The sequence below is a fragment of the Tupaia chinensis genome, unplaced genomic scaffold (genome assembly GCF_000334495.1).
Source record: "Tupaia chinensis unplaced genomic scaffold, TupChi_1.0 Scaffold000133_1, whole genome shotgun sequence".
Lineage (NCBI taxonomy): Eukaryota > Metazoa > Chordata > Mammalia > Scandentia > Tupaiidae > Tupaia > Tupaia belangeri.
In genome coordinates this window covers 1,332,600-1,358,072 of record NW_006159602.1, presented here as the reverse complement: position 1 = coordinate 1,358,072, position 25,473 = coordinate 1,332,600, and the positions used below count along the sequence as shown (strand labels likewise).

At 40.7% G+C, this 25,473-nt stretch overlaps 1 protein-coding gene across 5 annotated transcripts in view; it reads left to right on the top strand.

Moving 5' to 3' along the window:
- DAAM1 (dishevelled associated activator of morphogenesis 1) overlaps nucleotides 1-25,473 on the top strand; it is a 206,134-nt gene that overhangs the window by 57,072 nt on the left and 123,589 nt on the right. For 4 of the 5 annotated variants that reach the window (XM_006144833.3, XM_014586410.2, XM_014586413.2 and 1 more), the window contains one exon: nucleotides 22,631-22,850. In XM_006144833.3, coding sequence (XP_006144895.1) covers nucleotides 22,668-22,850 — 183 coding nt within the window. In that variant the 5' untranslated portion in view covers nucleotides 22,631-22,667. Of the gene's footprint in view, nucleotides 1-12,068; nucleotides 12,259-22,630; nucleotides 22,851-25,473 lie in introns of those variants that run through there. The other variant, XM_014586411.2, reaches the window with a different exon arrangement.

The following is a 25,473-nucleotide window of genomic DNA, read 5'->3' as shown; positions in this document are numbered from 1 at the left end:
TGTTTTCAGGGTTTACTCATGTTGCCGTATAAACAGTATTTCCTTCCTTTATAAAGCCTGAATGATATTCTATTGTATGTATATACTACATTTTGTTTATCTATTCATCTGCGGATAATTTGTGGATTGCTTCCCTCTCTTAGCTATTATGAATAATGCTGCTGCAAATAAACCATACAAATGTCTCTTTGAGACCCTGCTTTTAATTCTTTCAGATCGATTCCCAGTAATAGGATTGCTGGATAATGTAATAGTTCTATTTTTAATTTTTTGAGGAGCCACTATAATGTTTTCCATAGTGGTTGTACCATTTTATGATTCCACTAGCTGCACCAGGATGCAGTTATATATGTTGCACATACATACACAGTGATTAGTGTCCTCATCAACACTTGTTTGTTTTTGTTGTTGATTGTTGTTTTACTAAGAGCTATGTGAAGTAGGTATAATGTAATATCTTATTGTGGTTATGATTTGCATTACTCTAATGATTAGTGAGCATCTTTTTATATGCATTTTGGGCATTTATATATCAGCTTTGGAGAAAGTTTATTCAAGTCCTTTGTCCATTTCTTAATTGGATTATTTGTTTTTGTTGCATTATAGGAATTCTGGACATTAATTTCTTATCAGATATAGTTTACAAATATTTTGTCCTATTTTATAGGTTGCCTTTTTATTTTGTTGATTGATACACAGAATGTTTTAAGTTAGATGTACTCCATATGTCTGTTTGCTTTTGTTGCCTGTGCTTTTGGTGTTTTTTTTTTTTTTAAAGAATTATTTTTTATTTAACTTTATTTATTATTATTATTTTTCAGTTTGATCAGAAAGAGATGGGGGTGGGGGAGTGTAAAAGCAAGCCACCAGGTCCGGTACTTGAACCATAGTCAGCCATGTGGGAGTCCAGCACCTTTAACCACTATGCCACCTGCTGGCTCCCCAGTGTTGTATCTTTTTTTTAAAAAAAATCATAGTCAAATGCACTGTTGTGAAGCTTTTTCCCCTCTATTTTCTTCTAGGAGTTTTACAGTTTTGTGTCTTATGTTTAGATCTTTAGTCTATTTTGAATTATTATTATTTTTTTTTTGCATATGGCATAAGGATCCAAGTTCATTCTTTTGCATGTAGACATCACAGTTTTCTCAGCACCTTTGTTGAAGAGGCCCTCCTTTCCTCATTAAATGACCTTGGTGCACCTCTTGAAGATCATTTTATCATATATGTGAGAGTTTATTTTGGACTTTTTTTTTCTATTTCATTTGTCTTTGTGTCTGTCTTTATGTGGTACTAGTTCTATTATATTTATTTATTAATTAGGTTTTTGCCATAGGGTGTGTTCAGTCGCTGGAGAGAGACAGAAAGAGGGAACGTGATAAATCACTCCCCTGGAGGGATGGCCATGCCACAATCCCTTCTCCTCTTGAGATTTTGGACATGCATGTGCATGCCTGCCATGAGTTTCAAGCCACTGGGTCCAGTACTTGAACTGTGGTCTGCCATGTAGGAGTCCAACACCTTAACCACCATGCCACCTGCTGGCTCCTGTGATACTTGTTTTGATTACTGTACCTTTGTCCTGTGTTTTGAAATCAGGAAGTGTTAAGTGTTCCAACTTTGTTGTTCTTTTCCAAAATTGTTTTGGTTATTTGGAGTTCTTTGAACTTCCATATAACCTTGAGGATAGATGTTTCTATTTTTTCAAAAAATACCATTGAGATTTTGATAGGGATTGTATTGAATGTTGAGATTGCTTGGGTAGTGTTGACATCTAAATAATATTAAGTCTTCCAGTCCGTGAATATGGGATATTATTTGTGTTTTCTTTAATGACTTTCATAAATGTTTTGTAGTTTTCAGTGTACAATTCTTTCACCTCTTTGGTCAAAAGTTATTTATTTTTTAAAAAGACTAGCTTATAAACACATTGCCAAACCATTCTAAACCAGAGACAGGTTCTTAATTAAAGAAAAATAAATGTAATGTAAGTCCATGTTAAAAACAAAATTGGGAATAGAAGTAACTAGGATTAAAGCATCTTTCCATTCTTCTCCAATATACATTTCATTCTGTAGAAGGAGTCACTCTTAATAGATTTTGGTGTTTATATTGCATTCTACTCTTTTCATGGTTACATTGATGATATACCATTGTTATTTTGCAACTTTGAGTTTTTATTTAATATAAGTTAGACCTCTTTGCGTAACAGAAAAGATGTCTCAATTTTTAAAATTAATGTGCAGTTGACAAAAGTTGTATATATTTACTATGTAGATATCTCATTATATCTAGAGAATTTCATTATATGAAGGCACCCCAGGTCATTTAACCGGTTTTGTATTGATGGCATCTGATAATTTTTGGTTGTTTTAACAATATTTCTCAGAATCTAATGTCCATTAGATTATACTTGGTAAGTTGATAAATGACTAGTAGTAACAATTTAAAAAGAGAGCTTTTCATGTTATTTCATTTAGAAGAAATTTTGTAAGAGGCACTTTTTTTACTGTCTAGTCTTCTTGAATTACCCAATAAAGCAATTAGTGCTAACATCTAATTATTTAGAAAATTACAGAGTTGAGTGAAAAGGACACATTGTATAGTATCAACTTCCTTCATATTTCCCTTTTGATGACTGTAGAATGACGTTTTGCTTTATTTTTATTTTTTATTTATTTTTTTTGGGGGGGAGAGGTTTTTGCTATAGGGCGCGTGCGCCCGCCAGACAGACAGAGAGAGACATAGAGACAGAAAGCGAGAAATCACCCCCAAGGGGGGATGGTCACGCCGCAATCTCTTCTCCTCTATTCTCCTCTCGGGATCTTGGGCACGCACGCACACGCGCCCGGCGTGAGTTTTAAGCCACCGGGTCCGGGACGCAAACCACGGTCGACTACATGGGAGTCCAGCAACATAAAAAGACTAGCTTATAAACACATTGCCAAACCATTCTAAACCAGAGACAGGTTCTTAATTAAAGAAAAATAAATGTAATGTAAGTCCATGTTAAAAACAAAATTGGGAATAGAAGTAACTAGGATTAAAGCATCTTTCCATTCTTCTCCAATATACATTTCATTCTGTAGAAGGAGTCACTCTTAATAGATTTTGGTGTTTATATTGCATTCTACTCTTTTCATGGTTACATTGATGATATACCATTGTTATTTTGCAACTTTGAGTTTTTATTTAATATAAGTTAGACCTCTTTGCGTAACAGAAAAGATGTCTCAATTTTTAAAATTAATGTGCAGTTGACAAAAGTTGTATATATTTACTATGTAGATATCTCATTATATCTAGAGAATTTCATTATATGAAGGCACCCCAGGTCATTTAACCGGTTTTGTATTGATGGCATCTGATAATTTTTGGTTGTTTTAACAATATTTCTCAGAATCTAATGTCCATTAGATTATACTTGGTAAGTTGATAAATGACTAGTAGTAACAATTTAAAAAGAGAGCTTTTCATGTTATTTCATTTAGAAGAAATTTTGTAAGAGGCACTTTTTTTACTGTCTAGTCTTCTTGAATTACCCAATAAAGCAATTAGTGCTAACATCTAATTATTTAGAAAATTACAGAGTTGAGTGAAAAGGACACATTGTATAGTATCAACTTCCTTCATATTTCCCTTTTGATGACTGTAGAATGACGTTTTGCTTTATTTTTATTTTTTATTTATTTTTTTTGGGGGGGAGAGGTTTTTGCTATAGGGCGCGTGCGCCCGCCAGACAGACAGAGAGAGACATAGAGACAGAAAGCGAGAAATCACCCCCAAGGGGGGATGGTCACGCCGCAATCTCTTCTCCTCTATTCTCCTCTCGGGATCTTGGGCACGCACGCACACGCGCCCGGCGTGAGTTTTAAGCCACCGGGTCCGGGACGCAAACCACGGTCGACTACATGGGAGTCCAGCAACATAGCCATTACGCTAACTGCTAGTTCCCACATTTTGTTTTATTTTTTGACGTAGGCTTCAATCAGGAGTGTGGCAATCCACTTACAATAATTAAAATTCAGCGAAGATCTTTCTACACTCTTTGTTTTGGCCCATGCAGTTTCTGAAATGTTTATTTAGCTATGTCAATAACTTCCCATGGATACTTAGCACATAGAGAGAAATCGGCAATGAGAAAGCACATTCTTTCTTGTAGCTGATGGTAATTTTTATTTTGGTTGATTATTAGCTTTGTTTAAGTAAAATAGATGGTATACATTCATCAAGTCACCCACTCAAACACAAGTACCCTATACATGCTTGTGTCCTGGTGCATGCCCACTAGCTCTCAGAACTGTCCTCTATCCTGTTCCTACCCTTGAGGCCTGGGCATTATTTGTATTTTGTATAGGGCAGGCTGTTTTGATGTGCATGTTAAAGGGAAAACACCCTTTGTTTTCTTAAGAGAACATACCCAGATTTGTACTTCCTCAAGATTCTCTTTTTCTGTGGCTTCTTTGCACCTAGAAAGAAATGGTATCATTTTCCAGTTCTTCCTAGGCCATCTGCGATTTCTGGAAGTCACATGGAACTCAATAGCTAAAATATCTTACTAATACAACAGGTAGCAGAACAAATTCCTGGTGTTTTAGATGTTCTCCCAAAGCTTCAAAGGTATGTCCCATTGACTGATGCTGTGCTATTTATTCAGACCTGATTATCATCGTTCTGTGAACTGAGTGTGATATGTTATAGCAGATTGAAACAATTTCAGAAAAATCTGTGTTTTTTTTTTTCCCAATGGACCTTTGCCTACAAAATAATGGTAACTTTATTTCACCATGTCTGATTCCAGTGTACTACTGAGCATTTTGCAGTTTTCAGTATCATTGATTTTCCCCCCAAGTAGCAATAGATATTTAGTTACCCATATTTGCAGGAATTAGATTTCATAAACTTGAGAGGCATAGCCATGAAGTAATTAAAGAATTATCACATAGAACTTTATCGGCATTGAGACCTCAATTTTATGAAAGTTCCTAACAAAACTTTAACTTCATTCTGAAAGATTATCTCCCATCTCTTGTAGATGTATGTGATCACCATGTTTTGTTTTTCTTCTATATACAGTGCAGTGAAATTTTTATTAATTGATAAGTAGGAACCCATGCATTTTACCTTTTAAAGGTAGAACCTTTTCATGTACTTGAGAAAATTGCTGGAAATTAGTTTTTACGTTGCTGCAGTTACACCTTCAGTGTCTAAGTAAGTAGGATTAAGTATAATTACATATACTTTTCAAACTTCCTGGAAGTAGACTATCATTTTGAAAGTTGTCCTGAATTCACTATTATAAAAATAAAATTTTATGTGTATTTATTGCATCTTAAAAATGTACTAAGTAGGGCCAGCAGACAGTGTAGAAGTTAAGGTGCCAGAGTCCCACATGGCTGACCACAATTTGAGTCCTGGATCCAATGGCTTGAAAGTCATGCTGGGCATGTGTGTGTCCATGGATGCTCAAAATCCAAGAGAAGAATGGAGGAGAAGCAATTACAGTGTGATCATCCCCCACCCCGGGGGTTATTTTTCATTTTCTCTCTCTCTATCTGTCTCCAGCAAGCACAAGAACCCTGTGGCCAAAATAAATAAATAAATAAGAAGTACTAAGTAATGAGTTTTAATGATTTATGAGCATACTGAAATCTTCTGTTGTATTTATGATACCCTTTTGGTCACTAATCTGTAACAGAACTAGAATCGAAACAGAGTCAAACAAAAGGAACAAAATTATAGAACTTTCGATGTTCTCTTAACTAACTCGGGTCCTTTAGAACTTCTAACATAATGGCTTTAGTGAGTCAGAGATTCTCCAAAAATCTCCTGTTGGGACATTCTGAATTTATAGCAAAACAAAAAACACTGTTTAATAATTGTTATCTCTATAGCTGGGCCTGTGACCTTGGGAACATTCTCTGTTTCATCAAAGTTCTATCTACCATTGCATTGAAGTTTTTAGATTTGTTGGCTGACATAGAAAAAACATTTAAACAGGTCACTTGGATGGGTCTACAAATCATTGTAATGTTGACAATGAAGTCTGCACTTATGGATATGGGTTTCAAATACCAACAGAAAACAAGCCAAAATATTCAATAAAATGACCAATGTAACAACTAACGAGTTATTCAAGCATATACTTAGTTTTAATGGGGTTGTGTTTATTCTAATTTCAATAGGAGACTAACACTTGTATCATGCACTTATGAGAATCATTATCCACTTGAAACTCTTCCTTTAAGTGCCATATAGACAATATCAGACACCTATGAAAATAATAGACACCGTTTATTGAGCTTTTTCTGTGTGACAAGCACTTGGTTAAATACTGTTTTATAGTATCTATGTTATAATTAATACTTTAAATAATTCTGGAACTGTTTCTATGCATTTGCATATATAGGTTGGTATATACATATTGTTACAACTAGTTTTGTATAATTTTGAACATAAATGACAATAAACATATTATGTAACAATTTCTTTCATCTGCTTTTCTACCTTCATTCCTTCCTCCCACTCTTCCTTTCTGTCTTTTCTTCAGAACATGTTAGATCTTCCCATGCCCTTACCCAGGAACCTAGTACCTTCCTTGTAAAGCCAGCCATCGATTTTCTGCACTAGTTGTCTAACAGGGCTACATGTCAAAATCATCTATAGAACTCGGTAAACTACCTATGCCTGGATCTCAATACCGTGTGCTCTGATTTCACTGGTATACGGCACAGCCTTGGTGTTAGATTATGAGCACCCAGCATTATTACAGCCCTCCTCTACTGAAGGACACCTAGGTGGTTCTTTATTATAAATTGTGAATCCTGCTTTTTTCCCTATTATAAAGCTGTGTGAACATCTATGCCAACACATCTCTGTGCCCATGTATGAGTATATATGCTTTAAATTCTCAGATATGAAATCTAGGAATTCTTCTTAGATATGTATCTAAAGGCCCGTACATTAACTCTACAATAGATATTTTACAGGTTGTACTCCTTAGAGGTGGTCCAGTGGACTTTCCCATCTGGGTTTGTAGCTTGCCCATTGTGGAGCTGAGATTTTTCCTCTCGTCATTCTTTTCCCCTTCCCACCCATTTGTGTTTTTATTCTTTATTTGTTTTAAATTTGTTTTGTTTTTGGAGGTTTATTATAAGTGCTTATGGAAATTCTCAACATGAAGGTAGATTGGCAAAGTCCAATTCAAAGCTATATTTTCCTAAGTCTCTTTTTTTTAAAGTTTATTTTATTCATGATAGCATATGCGTACACATGAGTGAATGAGAAAGGGGGAGAGAGAAGCTCCCTCAACAGGGTTTTGTCATGCCTCCTCCCCTTCCCTGGCCCTCCAGCTCCTTTGGATCTTGGGAACACACTCACATGTCCTGTGCATTTTCAGGTTGATCCAGAGATCAGAACCTGCAGTTGGACATATGACTTCCAGCTCTGCAGTTCAGTTCACCAAGGACTGACTGTCCCCAGGCAGGGCCATCCAAGTCTTTTCATATTGTGTCTTTGGAAGTAAGTTTCATAGGCCAAAATGCCAAAGTAAGGTGTACCCCTTTAATCATCTGAGGATATACATGTCTCTCATGAATATTTGGGGAGTTCTGATCTGACAGCAATGCCTTCCAGAGCCACACAACCCCTGCAACGGAACAGAACTGGAGGCTGGGTGTCCTCTTTACTGTATTTCTACAGCTAAACTTACATACAATTGAAGCTTTTATTATCATTTTCCCATAAGTATCTTTTGAAGATTTACTGTGTAAAATTTTTACATACAATTTTTATGAAGGGCAAGGTGCTTCTTTTGAAGGGAGTTCCAGTTTTCATAGTGTGACTCTGTCATTTATCCTTATTGTTTCTGGGTGGCTTCTACCTTCCTCACCATGACAAGACTCATTAGGAAAAGCCTCAGCATAGGTGTGGTGCTAGCCCAAATGCAAAGCTCAGCATGTTACCCAAAATGAGCCCCTTTGAGCAGCAGGCGTCTGGGGAGACTCCGGCTCCAGTAAACAACTCTCCGCACTGTAATTTTAAGCTCAGGAGTCACCATGTACTTAGCTTTCTGTAAACATTTCTTTTACATTTTTAATGTCAAATGGTGGCTGTGTCTACACATGTTCAGAATGATCTTTTTAAGGCAAGAGTGTGAAAGCCATTGGCCCTCGGGGCTTGAATCTTGAGGTTCTGCCGTAGTTTTGTCATCTTGGTAACCAAATCACGATTACTTTCCTGATCAGAGAAGATGCTTTTAGAGTTAGACAGTAGAATAATAACTAGATGTTATTAGGGGCTGAGGAAAATGGGAAGGGGAATAGATCACTCTTAGTGTCAGTGTCCTTGCTGTGACTAAATTGGTAATGCTGCGTGGTTGTTTTTTGTAAGTGGTGGGATTGGAAATATTAAACCTGTTGAATTTTTCAAAATATACAGGAACTTTTTTTTTTTTTTTAAATGCCTTTTCCAGGCTGCCTCCAAAATCCTCAGCAAATTTCCTACCATTTGCAAATAAGCTCACTAACCTGGAGAGTCCTTGATGTAATGACAGCTGCCCTAGAGAGACAACCTTATTCTAGGAATTTACTCTGCTGATACACAGAAGGTCCGAGAAAGAAATCTGGTTAACATGTTGCCATCAACAGGAGTGAACAAATAAAAATCCTCCCTCCAACTCTTTTTGTAGTCTCACTTTCCTTTGTAAAGTCCACTTCAAAGCCTTCAGACATCTACTGAGTGTTGGGGTGCTAGACAGTGGGAGGAGCAGTCTCCCAGGCCTGAGCAGGGGTCTTCCACTTGGGATGTGCTGGCAAGTCCCTTTCAATTACTGGGCCAGAGCTACCTCACCCATGAATCTGTGCTGTTTGGAAGCTCACACCAGTTTTGTGCTCTGGCTTTTCTCGGCTTAGATTTTTTTCATGTACTGCCCCTGGGCTTCTCCAGTCTTGAATTTTATATTTTATTCCTGTGTTGAAGTTTTGTTTTCATTGTGTTTTAATCATACATCCACCTCAATTTGCCTTTATACAGAATAGAGGAGATAAAATAGATACAACATTTTTTTTTTTCTTTTCATTTTTACAGATGGTAAAACTGAGTAGCGGCCAATTCAAGTGTCTTCCCTATAGTCACCCCATGAAAGTAATCGAGGTAGTATTTGAACCTGGTTTGCACTTCCACTGCTGCCTGTGTCATCTTGGGTCTGTTCACCAGTTTTCACCTAACTAAGAGCATGGGCACTTGCTGTGAGAAAAATAAGTTATTATTATTATTTTTTTTTTTGGAGAGGTTTTTGTTGTAGGACACGTGCACTCACCAGAAAGACAGAGAAAGAGAGGGACAGAAAGCAAGAAATCACCCCACAGGGGGGATGGCCATGGTGCAATCCCTTCTCCTCCATTTCTGGGGATCTTGGGCATGCACACACACGTGCCTGGAGTGAGTTTAAGCCACCGGATCCAGGACTCAAACCGCGGTCGACTACGTGGGAGTCTAGCGACATAGCCATTGCACCAACTGCTGGTCCCAAAGGTTTCTTAATTGTTACCAGACAATGGTTAGTTTTAACCAAGAAAATTTGTTCTATATGGTATTCCAGTTTTTTGTTTGTTGCAACTGTACTAAAGTGATTTTGGCATAAAAGTAGTCAGAAGAACAAAAAGAGGAAGGTAATTACTGAGTTTTAAAATTTGCTTTCAGTAAACATGAACATATAAAGCACCCTGGGCAAGTTTCTATTTATTTTCAGTCCAGCAAAATGCCGTTTTCTAAATATGCCAGCAGTCATTGTTCTCCACAAAAGCCTGTGTAGGAATAAAAATTATTACCTACTTGGCAATAAAATGCCTTGATGACCAAATGTAGTTACATTATTTGAGAAGGAAAAAGATCGCAGCGTCTGCTTGGGAGCAGTGAGGGCTGGTAGCAGAACCCATTTCTTCAGGACACATCTCTGGCCTCACTAAGGAGAGGGACCTAATATTACTGTGAGGATATTACTGTGACTCTTCAGGTCTGGAGATCCCCAGTTTAATCATTTTTAATTTATAGTAAACTTTACTTGATGTTCTGGAGAACAGTTGTTGAAACTTAAGTATATATTTATTCAACTTTTGGAATCAGATGGTGGTACAGCAATAACACTCGATTCTCCACACGGCACACCCACATGGGAAGCTCAAGTCCCTGAGTATGCTGAGCACGTGTAAGCCCATGATCTGGAATGGCAGAGGCTGGGAGTGAATTGTGGTGTCAAGACCCTGTTGAGGGTGCTCTCTCTCTCTGTCTTGTACATTGAATAAACTTAAAATTTTTTCTTTGGGACCAGCAGTTAGTGTAATGACTATGTTGCTGGACTCCCACGTAGTTGACCGCAGTTCGCGTCCCGGACCCGGTGGCTTAAAACTCACGCCGGGCGGGTGTGCGTGCGTGCCCAAGATCCCGAGAGGAGAATGGAGGAGAAGGGATTGCGGCGTGGCCATCCCCCCTGGGGGGTGATTTCTCGCTTTCTGTCTCTGTCTCTGTCTGTCTGGTGAGCGCACGCACCCTATAGCGAAAACCTCTCCCAAAAAAAAAATTTTTTTTTTCTTTATTCAATCTTGGAATTTGTCTGAATTATTTCAGTTGTGAGGAAATGTAAAAATTCCTAAGAATGGAGCCAGCAGGATTTGTGGTGGTTAAGGCACTGGACTCCCACCTGCTTTACTGTGATTCAAGTCCTAGACCTGGCTGGCCTCTTGAAATTCACACCAAGCATGTGTGCATGCGTATCCAAAATCCTGAGAGGAGAATGGAGGAGAAGGAATTAATTGCAGCATGGCCCTCCCTCTGGGTGTGTGTGTGTGTGTGTGTGTGTGTGATTTTTCACTCTGTCTCTCTCGTGAATGTACACACACTATAGCAAAAATCTTTCTCAAAAGAATTCCTAACAATATACTTATTTTGGTCAATGTCTTCTAATTTTCTTTGAACTTTTGATGTGGATGGCACCAGAGGGCTGGCTGCTAATACTTGGTAAGTTCTGAAACCTTAAAGTGCCTAACGTGTGGCCACTGTAGTGAGGGGGGCATTTTAAGAGTAGCCCCATTCACCTGTATTTGTGAAAACTGACTTCGTGTTATTTCAACTGGACCAACAGAAGACCAGAGCCTGGTAATGGATAGGAGATTGCCAGTGTCTTGCAACATGCACACATTCTTTTCTCATGACTGATGATCTTATCCTCAGATCTTTCTGAAAGAGCTACTAGGTGATTCATGAAAGCTGTGGCTTTTTTTCTTTTTTTTTGCCAAAAGCACATGCACTCATTAGAGAGAGACAGAAAGCACCCAGCAAGGCATGATCACACCAAAATCCCTTCTCCATCTCTCCATCTGCTTGGGGTTTGGGACACATCACGCACATGTGCCTAATGTGGTTTTCAAGACCCCAGGGCCAGAATTGTAACCACAGGTTGACCATGTGGGATCTTCCTGCCTTACCCAACAGGCCATGGGGCTGGCCGAAAGTTGCAGCCTTTTAAAGAACAAAATTTGGCCTCTTAAACTAGTGGAACTTGGATGGGATGAAGCAGGCCATTGAGTTGTAGCTCCTTATGTTTGTGTAGCTCACACATTTAAATTTGTCTTTGTATAGTCTTTGAGGGGATCCCTTAGAGGCAGCCAACAAGAACTCAATGGGAAGGGCATGATTTGCATTTCTTTTAGTTTCAGCTTAAATTTGTTTGTTGACTTAACATGCAGACCAGCAGCAGGTCAGCAGGCCAAGGGCACAGCTCTCTGGCAAGGCAGTGATTTCTTTGGTGGGGAGCTCCAATGACACTTTTGGTTTGGCTCTTCTCCCAGATGATCGAGACGAGATGTCCTGGCTTCCAGACTCTGGTTTCTGTCACGTGAACAGCACAAACTTCCTAACTCAAGAACCGTGTTACATTGGCTTTAGGGATTTATACCCTAAACCCATGGTTTAACTATTAAGTCATGACACAGAAGAGTTGTTGCCAGCTTTTTAAGGAGAGAACTTAGAGGTCCTCTTCTTGGCTCTTCACATGAGGGTGTGGGATGGTGCTTTCTGGCAGGAACTTGTGGCTGGGGCTTGGAGAAAGACAGTTAATTATGTGCTGGTGGAGGCCTGGTCTGGCATGAGGGCGTGCATGAACTTCACTTGGGTTCCTTCCTCCCTTATCTAGGGAGGAAATGGGGAAGGGGAAGGAAGCCGACGGTTCTGGTTTCCACTTGCACACCCCTGCCTGCACTGATGGTAAGCAGACACTGGAGTCGAGAGTGTTTTCAGGGTGCTCGTTGCTTTTTCGAATGTTTGGATTTGGATTGTCCTGTTGATGATGGAATGTATTTATTTATTTATTTGTTTTGTCTTGCAACATTAAAGTTACTGGGTTGGGAGAGCCGACTGCTGGATGCATATCCAGGAGCCCCAGGAGCCCCTCCAAGAAGTGCCCTAGTAGCACATCCTTTTGAGACCAAGTGTGTGGGAAGGGCTGTCCCTTCACTGGACACCCCTACTGAGAAACACCCTTTCCGTTTCCTGATGGAGAGGATGTTCAGACTAGCAGGGAATACACAAGTCCCTTTCAGACGTTTCTCCTACAACCTTTAGATTGGATCCCAGGACTTTTTTTTTTAAGCTCCAAATTATATTTGGCATCGGGTGTACTGGGGAAATGAAACCAGACATGAGGAATGTGAGAGAGGAGAGAGATGGCCAAGGAAAGAAACAAGCAATTTTTTCCTTTTGCATTTTTCTTGATAAGAGAATTTGGGTTAACATTGTCGTGCTGTTGCAACCCAAACTGCATGACAAAGTCCTTGGGAAAATTGCAAAATGTGTGATTAACCGCAGTTCTGGAAACAATAGGTATGACAACTAAAATGGAAGCTCTCTCAACTTTTCTCTTCACCTCTTCACAATTATTCTTATGGCATAATTATTTTTCTTCCTTTTTTTTTTTTTTAATGTCTGTGGCATGGATTCCATTGTTTCAGAAAATCCAGAGACCATTTGTAGTATGGGGACAGTGATTCTATTTTTGTGTTGAGATTGTAACTGGAGAATTCAATGTGAAGTACTGTCTATCTTGATTAAAACAGTAGGAGTGGGGAGCAACAATTATGGTCCCACTGTACATTGCAAGTACATGCAAAAACTCAACTTTTAACCATGTTGGGGGCTGGCAGGGACTCACTGTTTGGTCTTTCCCTCCTTCCAGCATATTTAGGCTGTTGTTTCCCCTGACATCTTTGCCAGGGATGGGTCCCTCAGCCTGTCTAGTCATCTTGTAAACGTGCAGCAGAAACCCCAGATGAACCAGTTAAAATAGTGTACGTATCAATATCAAATCTATTTTTGTCATCACAACCTTCAAATTTACCCAATATATGATACTGATTTTGCCTCACTTTGTGGAAAACAAAGTTCACATATCACGTGAATTTTGACTTGGCATTATCAAAGGAAAAGTGTGAGGGAGGGGTTTCTCGTGCTCTGTAAATTGACCTCCAGTGTTTTAATCATCATCATCATGATCATCTACATTCCCCCAAATTTGGCCTCATTTTTTTGACTGCCACATTTAGAGTCTTGTTTGTTTTGCTAAAGAGCAGTACAAATGACTCTGACTTCAAGCTAGGCCACAGATGGATTGAATTTCTTATTCTTTGCTAAGCAAAGTGCACCTGCTCCAGAATCTTAAGTAGCTTTTTAATTGCTTCCTTGTGCACAGCATAGCAATAGTCATCTGTAATGTTATAGATGGATTGCATTTTGGATGTCCCAGAAGTGACTTCTTCCTCTGCAACAATGCCAGAAGCTGAGATTAGAAGATGTGCTCTGGTTGAGGTCCCAGCTGTCATGATGGAATTAGTCCTTTCCCGCAGGCTGATCTGATTAAAAAGGGGCCAAGACGGAGAATCATAGGCCCCTGGTTGCAGGAACTGTGCATTCCCTCTTCATCAGAGGGATGAAGGACCAACTCCCCTGGCTCCCTATTTGTTCCCAGTAGGTTGTGATCTCCGTGAATGGTGGTTCGGGTTTTCTTCATCCGTGTCTGTAACACCTAACACTGGGTCTGGCATATTGAGGAAGCTCAGATAATGACAGCTTAGTCCATGAATACTTTCTAGAGCCAAGTGTTCTATGAATTTAAGGAACTGGGGAAATGTCTAAAAGATTATATCAGAGGGTCAGTTTCCAAAGGAGCTTACTTGAGAATGAGTTGAAAAGACAAGAACCAGCTAGTTTAGCCGGAAAATTTCTTACTGCAGATATTCTGAGGGGGGAATCCATTTGTGAGGCTACTGTCAGCATCAACAAGCTTGACAAGGGTGGGGCAGTGAAATGCACTGCCCTGAGAGCTTGACCCCCTCCAGGGAAGATTCTGAATATCTTGACAACTCTCTCAGTTCGTTTGGCACACATGTGCCTATTATTCATGGCTGGCTGAGGTTGGGGGGGTGGACCATGGCATCAAGACCCCTTTGGCAGTGCTGTCTCTCTCTCTCTTATGGAAGAAATAAATAAAAATAAACTTGAAATAAAAGATTTCTTAAAATTAAAAAGAAAAAAATCTTGACAAGTGGCTAAAAAGTACTTGGTAATGATTGGCTTCAGATGTTTTTGTGGTTGTGAAAATCAGATCTACAGACAACTGTGGGCAGAACACCCAGTGACACGTCTCTGAAATTCAGAGATGGGACCATCTGTTCACTTAGGCATTTATGCTTCTGCATTCGGCAGACATTTATTGAGAATTTACTGTGTGCCAGGGACTAAATAAAACTTAGTTTCTGCCTTCAGAATCTCATACTCTAGTGAGAGTACCAGACATAACTTAAAAAAAAAAAAAAGGCATTCAACTATGTATAGGGTGCTGGCAGTGTGAAAAGAAATGTGTGATTATTCCTGGGAAACTTGAGGTTCATTAAAATGGCAGTGTTTAAGTGGGGTCATAAATGGTGAGTGGAAGATAGGAAAAAACGTCCCAGCATGAGGGCCCTATAGATGTATGGGCTCAAGAAGAGTGACCGTGAAAGTCTGAGGACTGCTTGCACACAAATGTGGGGTGGGATATGCAGCTTTCAGTGTGTTGGGAAACAGAGGCTAGAAAGTAAAATGAATGAGGGCCATGACATACTCCTCCCTCCATCATGCAGACTCCTTAGGTCTGGGCCCTTGCCCTCTCTAGCCTCCCATTACTCACCGGGCTCCCGCCACACTAGTCTTCCCTCTGTGAATCAAGCATGCTGGTTCTTCTGCTCCAGACTTCTGCATGCACATCTTCTGCTGCCTGGAATTCTTTTTCCTGACACTTTGCTGGACTGGTCCCATTTTATCCATCAGGTCTCAGCTAAATGCCTCCTTCCTGAAGGGGCCATTTCTCACCACATTGCCTAAAGAAGTGCCCATACCAATATCACCACCACCACCACCACCACCACCACCCACCACAATCACCATAGTTTCTTTGCCTTTTTTTGCATCCCCTGTAACACTAAACAAAATCAATAGTTATGATTTGTTACATGATTTTTTACCCTCTCTTCCCCCAAAGCACGTAAGTTCCCTAGGACACACTCTCTCTTTGTTCCCTCTTCTCCTTAGTCCCTAGTGCAGTGTTCGGAGCGCTTGGCACAGAATTGGTGCTTGATAAACATTTGACTAGTTAAATGTTGAATCTAATGGACTAAGGCAATGTTGGTGACTTGCAACCTTGGGATCCACATAGGCATGCCATGGTCTATGGACTATGGACTATGGGCTGAAAATGATTTTCACGAATCAATAGTTAAAACAAAACAAACAAAAGAAGAGTATGGAGCGACATGAGAAAGTTATATGAAATTCACACGTCAGTGTCCACAGTAAAGTTTTATTGGAACACAGGCACACCCATGTTTACAGATGCCTATGGCTGCTTTCCCAATAAAATGGCAGGGTTAATTAGTTGAGATAGTGACTGATAGCCTGTAAAGCCTACCATGTTTAGTCTGGCCCTTTACACACAGTTTGCCAACCCCTGGACTGGGGAATCAAGGGTCAGGGAGGAGAGTTAAACTGTTGTAGTCATTGAGATGAGAGGTAAGTGGAAGCTGAACTAAGGTCATAGTCTTGAGGTTGGAGAGGACGAGGACTAGATTCCAGCCCAACTGAGCAAGCAGGGCCTCTTCCCCGACCTCTGCCAAGCTCTCTGGCCTATTCCCAACCATTGGGCTTATCTGCATGTACATTTCTACCTTCACTACCAATAAAATCTCCCTCTAACATCTCTCTTCCTAATTGCCTTCTTCCTTCCCATGTCTTCTTTTAAGTCTCATCTGTGAACGGGGATGATGGAATGAAATAATGGGTGTGCCTTTGCTTATTAAGTCGCATATTCAGGGGCAGCTGTTGGGATCACCGTCAGTCAAGTGCTAGAGCAGTTAAGAAGGGCCATCCGGAAGTGTTTACTGCCTCTGAGGGGTCGAGTGAGATGGTTGCTTTTGCTTCCTGTTTTGGTCTTTATCTTGGAGACTAGACTCTGAATATAAAGTTGTAAGTATGTGGGAAAGATGGTTGGTTGCTTGGAAATCTCAGACATGCCATTTTCTATAGTTTAAGGATGTATTCAATCAGGGATCTTGTTTTGGGGGTTCTACAGACGAGCCACCATAAAAACTTGGCCTTTGGACTTCACTGAGGCTTATAAACACAAATCACTTGTCAAAGGCAGTCTTTTGCTCCTTATTAAAGTGATTTCAATTAGGATCTTAAATGTAATAAGTTCTGTATCTTATTACCTATCTTAGAAACTAGCCAAGATCTTCATATTCTTCTGTTTATAGAACTGTTGGTATTTTCTTTTTAAGACTTGAAAACGTTTTGGACTGATTTTTAGATTTAACATTACTCCTCTCCTCTGTACAGCCAGAATGTAAAATAATTTGAGTTTAAGTGAAACAACTTGCAAAATGCAAAAGTAAAGCTATTGCTCTCTTTTATCGTTTTCCAAATACTTTGTTTACTCCACTGAGTGAGGCACTAGGTGACCCAGGTCATGGGCCCTTTTCCTGGTAGAGTTGGCTCTTCACTGAGGAAAGAAAGACCCAGACTACAAATTACTGTACCCTTTGGCTGACTGCGCATCAGGGGACTCAATGCTGAGGACCCAGCCCATATCCAGCTGCGTTGGTTAGTAAGACTGCCTGAAAGAGGTGGTTGAAAATAAACTTGGAGGCTAAGTCTGGACTAGAAAGCCCTCCATGAGGTGACCCTTGCCTACTTTTTCTTCTTGCGTTTACCCCAGTAGCCTGAATACCACCTCCCTACCCCCATGTACACACAAACACACAGCGTCACACAGACACACACACACACACAGCGTCATACAGACCTCGACAGTAATCCCTGAACAATTTCTCTCAAGTTCCCTGACAATAAGATATCCAGGATGCTGGCCTGGCTTCTGAGTGGGATGTGGTTCCTGCCCTGAGGACACACACCAAAGACAAACATTGATGGTTCTATTTTAATGAGGTTAAGTCTAAACTCTCATCCCCTAGAGTGCATCAGTGCTGTTGCCGCCCTCCAGGGCGAGGTATGAGAACTGAGATCAAGCACTTAGAAAAGCTTTTATAGCAATTTGACATGACTAAGATATTTGTACTAAATTTTACAAAATGTCAGTTTATAATAGATTAGAGGGAAAATAGCTAGTCCTTCACTTCAGGTAACTGGAGAAGCTGGTGTGCAGATCACCATACTTTTTTATAGGAACTTTTTATTATAATATTTTAAAATTTGCATTTAACCACTGTACATGTTTTTAGCATACAAAATGGTATTTCCCCATTGTAAGTCCAGGGCATTTTAGTCAAGTCATATATATTACCATATATGTTATCATCAACAGATAACTTTTTGTTTCTGGGAAATGTTTTAAAAAATTATTTTTTGCATTTATTCATGATAGGTCACATGTGCACATGCATGGGAGAGAAACTTTCAATGGTTTCTGGTCATGCTGTAATCCTTTTACTTCCAGTTCTGTATCCCATTAGGGTCCTGCATATGCGTTGAGAGCCCAATGTGACACCTGCAGGCCCTGTAGGAATACTTCTGCATAATTATTTCCCTTTCTAGTATAAGCCATTAACTATATAAATGGTTTTGTTTTTTTTAACTCATGTAGGGACCAGCAGAAGGTGTAGTGGTTACGTCACTGGACTTCCACATAGCCGACTGTGTTTGAGTCCTAGACTCAATGGCTTACACTCACACTGAGGGTGTGTGCGTGCACACCCAAAATCCCAAGAAGAAAATGGAGGAGAAGGGATTGCGGCATGACCATCCCCCCTCGGGGGGGGGGGGGGGGGTGATTTCTCACTTTCTGTTTCTCTAGCAACCGTACATGCCCTAGAGCAAAAATCTCTCTCTACATTAAAAAAAAATTATCATCTAATTGTATTAATTGTGAAAGTGATGTGCCTTATAACAACTTGGAAAGTATAGATGAGTATTTTATTTTTTCAAGCAAACAACGTCACTCACACATCTGTCGCAAAGTTAACTGCTGCTCATATCTTGATGTGTTTCTCTTGTCTTTTTTTCCTGCTTGTCTATGTAAACTTTTTTTTTTTTTAGCAAAAAAGGGACATTGTCTATTCTTTTTATTATTTGGTGAGAGTATCTCCATGTCATTAAATAGTTTTTTAATAAGACATGGCTTAGTGGCCTATCATCTATTAATAGTTGGCCCACAATTGACTTATTCTTTTCATATAGTTCTCCATTACTAGCACTTATTTTATCCTATCACTCACTTGCTACTATAGATAATGCTTACCGATTCTTTGTGAAACCTCTGTGATAGTATCTCTGAATATTTCTTTAGGAAATATTCCAAAGTAGAAGTAGTAGGTCAAAATGTAAGGCTATATTAAGGTTTTGATAAATTTGCCCTTTAGAAACATTGAACCAAATTTCAGCTACCACTAGCAGCAGACGTGGCTCACTGAATCTCTAGAGATTGATACCGTCAGGGTGGGAGAATGCTGAGAAAGATTAAGTGTAGGTAGTAAGACATGGACCACTTGGGTGGAAGGTGAGACGAGTTAGATGATTATGGGGCATGGAAAGTGGTCAGTTGAGTGAAGTATAGGATACTTTTAAGGAAATAGGAAGGATGGAAAAGTTTAATGCAATCCAGTTAGATGGGACATGAAAGCTGATTCAGAATGCTACTGGGGAGCCATTGACAGATTTGAGCAGGGAGGTGAGAACTCACGGGGGGACGATGTTATACCACAGGGTGTAACATCCAATGAATGGGTCACTCATTCCCTGCACACCAGGTGCCTTCCACCTCATGCCTTTGCTTGCACTGTTCCAGTGCCTGCTTCCCATGTTTTCTGCTCATTCATCGGGGGCATTTCCAGACACTCCTGCTCAGCTTACCTAGCACTTACTGATAGGATTTAGTGTGCTGTTGTCTCTCACCAGAATGATAAACTCCTAGTGACCCCTTCATTTCTGTATCCTTGAGTGCCTACCATCGCACCTGGTACACTCTAGGTATTAATACACATTTGCCAAAGGAATCCCAAGTGCTGCTCTTGTGTTGTATGGCCTTAAAGAAGTTCACCCTAAGCAAGGAAATGTGTGCCCCAAGAGAACGGCATATTCAACCTCTTGGCTCAATCTTTATTTCAGAGCCAGTTAGAGCAGCATCTAGGACTCCATGAAGGACACCTCACTTTTCACCTTTGCGCATGCTCTCTCTCTCTCTCCCCAAGAGACTTCCAGTTTCAGAGGCTTGACTCTAAGAATGTTTACAAATCATAGTTGTTTATGAGAACTTATCTGAGCATATATCATCAAATAATTACAAAATCAAGAAATTAGTGATAGAGTTTGGAATTGAGTTCTCTGATTTCTAAGATGTCATATGTCCATGGATTGGGTGTTACTTTTACAACGGAAGGAAAAGAAGTTCAAAGAAGACAGCCACTTTCTCATTGCTCCCAATTAACCATTGTTAAATGTTGACATGCTCCCTTCTCGTTTCTATTTTGTGTCTATGCTTTTACTTGCGCGTGGACCCCCCCCCCGGGGGGGGGGGGGGGTGATTTCTCACTTTCTGTTTCTCTAGCAACCGTACATGCCCTAGAGCAAAAATCTCTCTCTACATTAAAAAAAAATTATCATCTAATTGTATTAATTGTGAAAGTGATGTGCCTTATAACAACTTGGAAAGTATAGATGAGTATTTTATTTTTTCAAGCAAACAACGTCACTCACACATCTGTCGCAAAGTTAACTGCTGCTCATATCTTGATGTGTTTCTCTTGTCTTTTTTTCCTGCTTGTCTATGTAAACTTTTTTTTTTTTTAGCAAAAAAGGGACATTGTCTATTCTTTTTATTATTTGGTGAGAGTATCTCCATGTCATTAAATAGTTTTTTAATAAGACATGGCTTAGTGGCCTATCATCTATTAATAGTTGGCCCACAATTGACTTATTCTTTTCATATAGTTCTCCATTACTAGCACTTATTTTATCCTATCACTCACTTGCTACTATAGATAATGCTTACCGATTCTTTGTGAAACCTCTGTGATAGTATCTCTGAATATTTCTTTAGGAAATATTCCAAAGTAGAAGTAGTAGGTCAAAATGTAAGGCTATATTAAGGTTTTGATAAATTTGCCCTTTAGAAACATTGAACCAAATTTCAGCTACCACTAGCAGCAGACGTGGCTCACTGAATCTCTAGAGATTGATACCGTCAGGGTGGGAGAATGCTGAGAAAGATTAAGTGTAGGTAGTAAGACATGGACCACTTGGGTGGAAGGTGAGACGAGTTAGATGATTATGGGGCATGGAAAGTGGTCAGTTGAGTGAAGTATAGGATACTTTTAAGGAAATAGGAAGGATGGAAAAGTTTAATTCAATCCAGTTAGATGGGACATGAAAGCTGATTCCGAATGCTACTGGGGAGCCATTGACAGATTTGAGCAGGGAGGTGAGAACTCACGGGGGGACGATGTTATACCACAGGGTGTAACATCCAATGAATGGGTCACTCATTCCCTGCACACCAGGTGCCTTCCACCTCATGCCTTTGCTTGCACTGTTCCAGTGCCTGCTTCCCATGTTTTCTGCTCATTCATCGGGGGCATTTCCAGACACTCCTGCTCAGCTTACCTAGCACTTACTGATAGGATTTAGTGTGCTGTTGTCTCTCACCAGAATGATAAACTCCTAGTGACCCCTTCATTTCTGTATCCTTGAGTGCCTACCATCGCACCTGGTACACTCTAGGTATTAATACACATTTGCCAAAGGAATCCCAAGTGCTGCTCTTGTGTTGTATGGCCTTAAAGAAGTTCACCCTAAGCAAGGAAATGTGTGCCCCAAGAGAACGGCATATTCAACCTCTTGGCTCAATCTTTATTTCAGAGCCAGTTAGAGCAGCATCTAGGACTCCATGAAGGACACCTCACTTTTCACCTTTGCGCATGCTCTCTCTCTCTCTCCCCAAGAGACTTCCAGTTTCAGAGGCTTGACTCTAAGAATGTTTACAAATCATAGTTGTTTATGAGAACTTATCTGAGCATATATCATCAAATAATTACAAAATCAAGAAATTAGTGATAGAGTTTGGAATTGAGTTCTCTGATTTCTAAGATGTCATATGTCCATGGATTGGGTGTTACTTTTACAACGGAAGGAAAAGAAGTTCAAAGAAGACAGCCACTTTCTCATTGCTCCCAATTAACCATTGTTAAATGTTGACATGCTCCCTTCTCGTTTCTATTTTGTGTCTATGCTTTTACTTTTAAGTGTATAAATAATATATCTGTGCCTTTATTTCTGCTACCTTCCCTGCCTGAGGTGCATTTCTTCTCTTCTGCCCTTCCATCTCTTAAAGGGCCAATTCTTGTCCCTCTTCTTTCTCTTTAATCCTATCTTTCTTGTTTCTTTCCTTTATTTATGAAAGTGTGAATGCACACTCAAAGAAAGAGAGAGAGAGAGAACCCTCACCATGGTCTGCTCATGCAGAGAGAGAGAGAGAGAGAACGCCCTCCGCATGGTCTGCTCATGCCATGATCCCCTTCCTCCAGTCTCCCAGCCTGTCAGATCTTGGGCACTTGCATGTGTCTGGTGTGTTTCAGACTGACCCAGGCTGGGGATTCAAACCACAGTTACCTTAGGGAAAGTAAAGAAGGAGAAGTGGGAATCAGGCTTTAGAGGATGAATGAAAGATCTTGCAGGAGGCAAGGGAGAGAAGGTCATTCTTTTGGGGAAAGTAACAAAAACAAAGCAGGTTATCAGGGAAGAGAGTGTGATATACAAAGAACGCCCAGTAGATCACTGTGGTTAGACATGCTGTGGGGCAGGTGCCAGCGTCGTCTTGTTTACTCAGCAGTTGGTTGTGGAAACATCCAGCAAGTGAGTAGAAGGAGTGTGTGTTCTGCCCAGCAGGACTTCAGGCCCATTTGGGGTCATTTTCTCTGGGTCCTGAAGGGCACAGACATTGCCTCCAGCATGGGGTTCTCTTTCTTGAATTGGTCAGACTTTTCAAAAAATTGTTTTCTGTATTCTTGCACTCTCACCATGTCATGTCTTCGTTTTACAGAGTTTAGTCACATCAAGAAATAGCACAGAATCCAGCCATGGCCCCAAGGAAGAGGAGTGGACGGGGGATTTCATTCATCTTTTGCTGTTTCCGAAATAATGACCACCCAGAAATCACATATCGGCTGCGAAACGATAGCAACTTCGCACTTCAGACCATGGAGCCAGCATTGCCCATGCCCCCTGTGGAAGAATTGGACGTCATGTTCAGTGAACTTGTGGTGAGTCCTATTCTATTGCAGCATTGTCGGGGGCCAGCAGGGAGGAAAAGAGAGGACGAGGATGAGTTGGTTTGGTTTACATAGACTTTTTTTTTTTTTTTGGAAATGTCCCCCCCATTGATCCTTCCCTTCTGTACCCCCTCTGTCAGCACTGAGCCTGTAGAGCAAAGGCTTCATACCTTCTAAGGTTCCCCAGTGCTCCCAACCACTCCTAATTTACAGTATTAATATCTTCTTAAAAATTTAAATAATTAGTCATACTTCCCCTCCTGTCCTTGATCCTTTGGTGAAAGACATTATTACTTAAGTACAGTATCATTACTTAGCCTAATGACAGGACTGGAATAATAACTGGTGTGGGAAAGTTTTTATAGATGCTATCATATTTTAGAATGTACTATCTTCCAATGAGGTGATATATCTAGGGCAGGACCCATTCATCAAGGGACATAAGTACACTCCAACCTAGCTTTTCAAGAGTCTCCAAACAGTGCTTCTTTCCGTCTGTGTTCCAGAGGATACTAGCCCCAGTGTGCTAGCATACGAGTTGGGAAGACCTTGGTTCAAATTACTGTTCTGATTTTGTCTGCCTGTTTCCTGGAAAGTGAAGGCGGAAAACCTCCTAGCTTTGATGTAATATTTAAATAAGAACACTACCCAGTGGGAATGGCCCAATGACTGGCCCACAGAGTGCTCAGGGAATGGTACATGATACTATCACGTTTGCTCACCACTAGTATTTAGTATTGGAGTCATTTGTAATCAGACCATTTACATTGTTCACCAAGTGCTAGAGAGTGCTGTCATTTCTTGTGACTCTTAGGTCAAGAAAGTAAGGTGGGCAGTATCAGTGCTCTCCAGGGACAAGGCCTGAAATGCCCATTATTCCAGCTCTTAGGACGAGCATTTATTTCTAAAGCAAACAGATGCAGCAATATGAGAGAGCCTGTGAAGCTGGTGTTGGAGTTCTGGTCTCCTGAGTGGAGTGAAAGGCCCATTACTGATCAGAATTGGTTAGGAAAAGGAAGACTGTCGGCAGCATGTTTGTACTTTATGTGGGGATCGCTGAACGGTCATCCCAGTCATCCTAAGCTAAGTTGTGCTGTGATAGTACAGCCCCAGTGGTTTCAACAGCAGAGGCTGATCTCTTGCTACTGCTGTGTGTTCAGTGTGGATAAGCTCTGGTTCTGCTCCTCCTCAACTTCTGCAAGACCCAGCCCTGGTGGAAGAGAAAAGACAGACTCAGTGAACTACTAGTAGCCTTTCAGCTTATGCTTGAAAAGAACACGTTGGGACCAGCAGTTGGCATAACGGCTGTGTCACTGGACTCCCATGTAGTCAACAGTAGTTCGGGTCCTTGACCTGGTGGCTTAAACTCACACCAGGGATGTGTGTGTGCATACCCAAGATCCTGAGAGGAGAATAGAGGAGAAGGGATTGTGGCGTGGCCGTCCCTCTGGGGGGGGGGGGGTTGATTTCTCGCTTTCTCTCTGTCTGTCTCTGTCTTTCTGGTGAGTGCAGGCACCCTGTAGCAAAAACCTCTCCAAAAAAAGAAAATGGCACATGTCACTTGTGCCCACATTTCACTGGCCCACAAAAGTAACACGGCCACACTTGACTTCATAGAGGTGTCATCCTTCTCTTAGGACTGGCACCTAAGTCACACAGCCAAGCCTGAAGTCATTGGGGCAGGTCGAGGATACATAGTCCACTCCCAAGGCGGGGCAGTGAATCATCCAACCATGATGGCTATCAAGGGGTCAGTAATGATGCATTTATAGGTGTGGTTTTATTTCCCACTCAAGGTATTTTAAAATTGAACGTCCACCTAAGGAGATAGGTGTTGCTGATAGCTGAAGACCTCAGCAATGGCAGTGGAGCTGGGGGGAGGGTCTAGGACCTTCAGAGCATCTCACACTCGTGGTCCTTTCAGTCATGTTTTGGCAGCCTCCCTTAATGGGACCTAAGCAGGAACCTGTGTGCTGGCAGTCCCATGTGCATCTTGAAGACAGCTCAGTGTTCTGTATTCACAGAGAGAAAATTCCATCTCTCTGCCTTACTGATGTCTCTATTCTGTGTGAAAACTGCCTACAGCTGTTAGTTGTTAAAAAAGCCAATGCCAAACCAGAACTTTAAGCCGAAACCATTGGAAAACAAATTATCTTGAGGTTTGTGTCTGTCCTGGTGAGTGACAGATGGATTTTTGTGTACTTCTGACTTCAGAGACTTAGACCACAAATCCATCCAACTGCCAGGGGTGGCCTAGGGCAAGAGAGGTGGATGCGCAAAGCCACTGGAATCCTCTTCCCTGGATTCTCTTGAGTACTTGCAGAGGCAGTGGTGCCCCTTGCTCTTGTGCAAAGGGAGACCTTGTGTGGTGTGGAGAGTGCTTGGGTTCAGGGACCAGACAATCCTCCAGGTGCCCATGCCGAAGCCTAGAAAAACTTCCTAAAAGGTGGGCCAGTTTGGATTTGAGTTTTTTCCTTGCCTATAAAATGGGAATAATAGCATCTCTCTGATAGGGTTGGTGCAAAGATTAAAGAAGAGAACCTCTTTAAAAAGTCTGGCACTAACGGGTGCTTTACAGTGTGTGTCCCAGTGCAGGGAGAGGGATGGGAGATTG